The 6594-nt window shown below is 41.0% G+C and overlaps 1 protein-coding gene across 1 annotated transcript; it reads right to left on the reverse strand.

The window, feature by feature from the left end:
* Positions 1 to 1046: 1046 nt before the first annotated feature.
* Positions 1047 to 6249, reverse strand: LOC146493529 (tissue alpha-L-fucosidase-like). Its single transcript, XM_085149595.1, has 8 exons — positions 5847 to 6249; positions 5566 to 5700; positions 5035 to 5172; positions 4835 to 4940; positions 4465 to 4665; positions 3983 to 4173; positions 3488 to 3587; positions 1047 to 3402 (listed from the first exon to the last, which is right to left on the reverse strand). Exons 1-8 carry the CDS (start codon positions 6185 to 6187, stop codon positions 3268 to 3270), a joined length of 1347 nt encoding a protein of 448 aa, XP_085005721.1. The 5' UTR covers positions 6188 to 6249; the 3' UTR covers positions 1047 to 3267.
* Positions 6250 to 6594: the final 345 nt, after the last annotated feature.

Raw genomic sequence — 6594 nt, forward strand, 5'->3', positions numbered from 1 at the left:
CACTGTTGACTGTAACTACGCTCAAACTGTTAATGCTATCTTATTTTAATAAACAAAACTGTCATATGGAAAACTGGGGTGGCAAGGGATCATTTTAGGGTGGCACTTGCCACCCCATGCCACCCTTTTAGATCCGCCACTGCATGCAACCAGTGGAGACTCCAAGTCACAGGCTGGTTTTGACATAAATAGTCTTTGACTCTTGGGTTAATCTGAAAGTCAAATGTCAGGGAGAGATCTGAATTTTTTTGCTGAATAAATTTGTGCAGTTTGTGACTATTGTAAGCAGGGAACCAACCAACAAAACATGGGTGGGGGTGTCTAACTTCTCAAACTGTGTGTCTTATATGGGAAAACTCCCAAAGAACTTTAGCAACAAGTTTTAAAATAATCTGACATGAATACAAATGTGATAACAGGAAGATTAACCTCCTAGGATCTGGCGTCCACATATGTGGACATCACATTTTGGGTTATTTAGACCAAAATACTCAATTTTGCTCTACAAGGGCCTGATATCAACTTAGGAGGACATTATACTGCTACTGTTCTATCGAAATTTTAAACGAATATCCTCATATGTGGCTCTCGTTTTCTTAGAAACAAAAATTAGGTAAAAAATAAAATAAAATCTGGTCATTCTTTGTTTTTACATTCATTGGGTCCCAATATGCCCAAATATCAAAGAGAAATCAAAAATGCATGCCATGGAAGAGTTCGGGTCTTAGGAGGATTAATTGCCACTAATATATTTATATTTATATAAATGTATGTATGTATATTTATGTATGTAAACGACAAACGAAGCCGAGTAGCTCTTGGATCTGATGCCCATCTTCGAAGCAACCACTGCAAGAGGAAGTTTACAAGTTCATTACCAGTGTTGGTCAAGTTACTTGAAAATAGTAATTAATTATTAGTTAGAAGTAATTACTGATTAATTATCCAAGAAAGTAATCTAGTTACTTTACTGATTACTTATTTTCAGAAGTAATTAGTTACTTTATTACTTAGTTACATGATAGACAACCTGAATATGTAATAAACAATAGACCTTTCCGCCCAATTCTATTTTTTCTGCATATTTGCAACTGCAACTTTATTCATCAAGCAAAAATTAAATTATATGCAACATTCTCTGACTTGAAGAAATTTGTTTAGCATTTAAACCTATTATCTGTACATTCCAGCATATAAAATAAAATGTTTTGTTTTTACATTCACTCTTTCAAATAGATGCAAGTAAAACACATCAAAAAATAAATAAAATCAAAGATTCAGCGGCACTAAGTCCTATCGTTCTCAGCAGGAGTGGGGCCGGTGTAGGTTTGCCCGGTGCCACAGCAGTCATGTCAGTGGGAGGGATCCAGGGGTTTCTCTATGAATTTCACATTGCTGTGGTGGCTTGCTAGATGCTTGTTCAGATTTGAAGTTTAATTTTTTGCTGTAGAAAGAAGTGTACAGCGGACACTAATGTTTTTGTCACTTTTTATGGAATAAAACTCAAAGTAATGTCAGTACATCCACGCTCTATACGCTGCATGGTCGTACTCTTTCTCCCGCACTCCATATTATCCTTGTTGATCTGCATACGTCTGTTGCTGCCACGGGTGTCGCACGCTCTTACATCATTGTCATGAGACACTCTCACAAACAAAATCACGGTTTAGTAACGCAGTTACGCAGCGTGCTTATGGGAAAGTAACAGTAATCTAATTACTTTTTCGCAATATTAATCCCTTACTTCACTCATTCCTTGAAAAACTAATCTGATTACAGTAACACATTACTGCCCATCTCTGTTCATTACACACGGTCGCAATAGTCTCGGCAGTGATGTGATTTCCCTTTGTGGGACTAAGGTGAAGTGGAAATGGAATACATTTTCTGAGCTTTTTAGTAGTTTTAGATGTTTTAAAAAATATATATTTTTCATGATGAATATTTCAGATTAAACTCAAGGGTAAATCACTTTATAGATTCACATCTTTTTGCAGCATTGATGTATTAACCTCGACAGCACACAGCTAAAATGCAAAGTAGAGGTCAATGATAAGGATTCTCCAAACCTATTTTCCATTTTTCTCACGTCCGTCACCGCCTGGAAGGATTTACAATAGAAATTCTAAGTAGACCAGATAAACCTATTAAGAAAGCCTAAAGGAGAGGACAAAAACAATTTAACGCTGTCATTCTCTGTCAAATGCTCAGTCCCTGCGGTCATTCACTTCTCAGTTAAGTGCAAAGTCAGACTGACACATTCAGGGGACATTTTTGTCAATTCAGACAGCCTAGGAATTAAAAGCAGTCAGTGGTTACTTATATAGGAATAAGGACCTCCTGTGGCACTTCAGGGGTTAGAACATCAATGCAGTCATCCATTAGTACAGATGCTATAACAGTATCATGCGCCGCAGGTTTGTTACTGTCAACTGAGGCACTGATGTATTAAAAAGATTGAAGGAGGATAAAAGTACCATTTATGCTTTAGCAAATGCTAAAATACCTGCTTGCTGACTGACTGGATTGGAAGCTTAATAATAACAGAACAATTAGAAGATGAATCAAGTTATATTTTATTCCACCAATTTCAAAAGGAGGCAAGTAGAAAAAAATAAGCGCTTTGTATATAATCTGCTCATTTTCAAAACAAACCGCAGGCATAATGAATCATTTCTGAAACGGCACTTAGCCGAGAAACTGCCAGAAAAGCTCCCCAAGCTCAACAGCAGAATCCCGTTTTCATTCATAAACACACTCTCATGACAAAACAAACACAACTGAGACAGTGACAGTAAATCTTTAAGCCTTCAGAGCGTCAAAGCAAAATGATACAAACTCATTACACGGGTATTTTCCCTTCAAGACAGACTGTGAGTTTCCCCATTAATCTAAAATCATTAAAACCTGAGTTGAGTCACTTGAAATAATTCAACATTTTGGGCGTTCGTAGCGTACTGCAGCAGTCCCCAACCTTTTTTGCGCCATGGACCGGTTTATGCCCAACAATATTTTCACGGACCGGCCTTTAAGGTGTCGCAGATAAATACAACAAAATAAAACTAGTGCAGGTACCGAAAAAAAGAAGATTTATTCATAACACCCGTGAAAAGACCCAGGAAAACCAAATTAACGATAAAAACGATAACAAAATAACGCTGAAAACCGATAAAAACCCTGAAAACCATACATTTCACACCTGAGCCTCTACTCTCGCGGCCCGGTACCAAACGACTCACAGACCGGTACCGGTCGGGGACCGCTGGCTTACTGCACTAAGTCCAGTTCAAGCGTCCATGCCTGAGCAGGAGTGTAAGGCAGCTCTGGCAAAAGGACAACAAGGCCACCACCGGGGTTGACTGGGGCCCAAGATAAAGGTGTGGGATTCCCCACCAAGAACACCTGGGCAAGAGATAAAAACAGATCAATAAAAAGTTGTTCATGTTTTTCAACTCTGAGTACAACATGGACAGCATTGTTTCTTTACCTGTGTGATGGCTGAAGCTTTGGGTGCCAGCAGTTTCACTGTGCTCATCGGGGGTTTGGCTGTTAGGATGGCATAGACTGTCAACCCCTTAGATGTATACCTAGAACAGTGAAGACCGTTACAGAGTTTTTTTTTCTGCATACAAAAATACCAGCACCAAACAAAGGAAAAATCACCAGGACTGGTGGACCAAGAAAGGTAACATAGACTCATTGCCTAACTAGATCAATACAGGCGATCATAGCAAGCTTTATTATGCACTTTACTCTGAAAATTCTCAGCTTTCCCACATCGAAACAAACACCATGCTATTTAACATACGTGTTGCCAAGTACAACAGTACACATCCTGTCTGTATCTCCCCGTAACCTGCATTAGAGCCGATTAGCTCTCCCACTGCACTAAAAGTCTCATACAGTTGACAGACTGTCGATAGACTCATCTTGAGAGCCAAGAAAATACAGTGAAAAAGAATACATCTCCCTTTTTTCTTACCAAACTGGTACAGTGGTGTTTTCTGACTGCACCCTCCAGGGTTTGGAAGAGTAAATGGCCTTCCCGTTGACCTCCAGCCAGTCTCCAAGACCTCTTAGCCTCTCCTCAAACAAAGGGGGGATCATCCCGTCAGGTGTGGGACCCACATTCAGAAGGTAGTTACCCCCAAAAGCCACAGTGCGGACCAGATCCTGCAACAAAGCAACAGCAGACACAAGAGGAAACAGGCAATAAAACAGTGTTACAGTCCAGATGAGCAAAAGATTACCGATCCATTATGGCCTAACCATCAGAAATAAACAGAACAAAAGGACAACACACTTGGCTTGGATTAATTGATTAAATACAGTCATTATGATTACAAAAGTATTTCCTGAAGGCTGCATGCACAAGCAAAGGTTAAAGGTATTCTATAATAGCCATATACAAATAAAAGCAACCTCAACTTTAAATGTAGAAGCTAATATCTGTGCTACTATCACCTCGATAAGCGCAGCCAATGGCAAAAGTTCGTTCATCTTCATGTTTCGACGGTAACCCCAGGAAAGAGTATCCACAGATGTGCATTTCTCCCACTTGTGTGTGGGCAGCTGGCCCGGCGTGTACTTGTCCTCGCAGTTGTAGTAGCCGCCATGTTTACAGGCACAGCCAGCTCCCCATCGGTCATTAGTCACAACGGTATCCTAAGAAAAGGACAGACAGGCAATCATGAGGACTACTTTTGCTACCTGCAGTTCAATACACCACAGCTAAAATCCAGGAAGCACAGGGGATGTCTGGTTTGCAGCATCTGAACTTTCAAAATAAAAGTGAGTGCATCATCTATGACTACCTTGTCATAAAGACACTCACTTTAACCGGGCTCTCGTTGTAGAGCCAGGCCAAGAATTCGGTAGAGTTCCAGTAGGTGTCAGGTGCTTCCCAGTCTCCGTCAGACCAGATGACTTCAGGTCGATACCTCCAAGGCAACAGGAGAGCAAAGGTTTAAATATACTGCTGGCATACATGTATAAAGTGCGATCAGCTGACACAATATTTTAAGCACCACAGACCTTACAACCATGTTATAAAGCTCTGGAAGTAGTTTCTGCAGCACAAACTCCTGCGTTTTGAAGCCATTCTTCTTGTCAATGAGATAGAGAGGGTGGAACCACTCATACAAGGAATTGTAGAGTCCATAGTGCAGTGACCTAAGAGGAGAAATTACAGACATTTATTTAAAAAAGGCAATACGTGCAATTTAAATGACATCACTTGGGAACACATCTGATCTAACCAACTATTACAACTGATACACATGGCCGCAACATTATTAATGATTGATCTTAACCCAACAATCACCTGGTGGTAAAGAAGTTTACGACAAGCAAGTTCCACAAATATGAAGCTTTAAAGCTTTTCTGCACAGTTAATGACACTCGACTGACACGTGAAGAGCTCTGTACAGGCTGATCGATATGAAAATACAGCTCTGTAGGAGGAAGGCAGTGGGTTAAAACTGACTCGCCTTCTCTGCATATCAGTGTCAGCCCATCTGTCAACAATAACCACCTTTTTTTAGCATCGTAACTTAAGTTTTTCACCTGTTGCGCACTGCCTCTGCCAGGTCTCCCACCAGGTCCCTGTGAGGACCAGTATCAACAGAATTCCAGTTCCATGAGTTTGGAGACTCCCAGTTAGTAAACCCTTCGTGGTGTTTGGCAGTCAGGACCACATACCTGCATTGAGGAGGGTGTGCAAGTAACACAGGGTACATGTACTGTGCAATAATAATAATAATAATAATAATAATAATGTAATAATGTGTGTACTGAGAGAAGGTGAGGGTCAAAAAGACGATACAATATTACAGAGAAACACTCACTTTGCACCAGAAGCTTTGAAAATATCCGCCCACTCATCCGGATTGAAGAACTGCGCGTGAAACTGACGAGCAAACTCTGGGTAGGTGAAGCCTGGTGGGTAGTTCTGGGACATGTAGTTCACATATTTCTGGTCCGGGGGCTGCTGGCCCTGCCAGTGCCACCAGAACCACTCGCTGCCAAAGCCGGGCACAGAAAACACGCCCCAGTGGATGAAAATTCCCAGTTTGGCTTCGTCGTACCATGAGGGCAACGGCCTGGCGTCCAGGCTCGTCCAGTCCGGGGTGTAGCGAGCCGCAGTTTGAGAAACAAGAGCAACGACAACAACAAACACGGTTAGCATGATGACAGACAGGTGAGCTTCCCCGCAAACTGCAGCTGCTCGAATGAGGATGTTGAAGGAGCGTCACATTTACAGTTCCCCTGACTGTGTGTCCAGAAACGGAACAACACAAAGTATCACTGCACAAAGTCCAAATGTCCCACAGGCAGCTCGGTAATAAAACGACGTTTTAGGTCCTTTCCGCGAAACTGTGCCAGTTTTATTTCCGTCATATGACCCGGAGTCACTATCACGTGGTTGAGTTTTTCTTTTTCTTTTTTTGTTACAACTTTATTGAAACAGATGGCCAGAACAAAAAGACACCTGCACATGTAAAAATAAAGAAATACGTAATTATTATACTTTGTCTGCTTTATAATCAGATTACTGTTATTTTACTTGGGTATTTGTGCAGTATTTTTTCTTGG

Source organism: Neolamprologus multifasciatus, chromosome 22 (assembly GCF_963576455.1).
Source record: "Neolamprologus multifasciatus chromosome 22, fNeoMul1.2, whole genome shotgun sequence".
In the NCBI taxonomy this organism is placed as follows: domain Eukaryota; kingdom Metazoa; phylum Chordata; class Actinopteri; order Cichliformes; family Cichlidae; genus Neolamprologus; species Neolamprologus multifasciatus.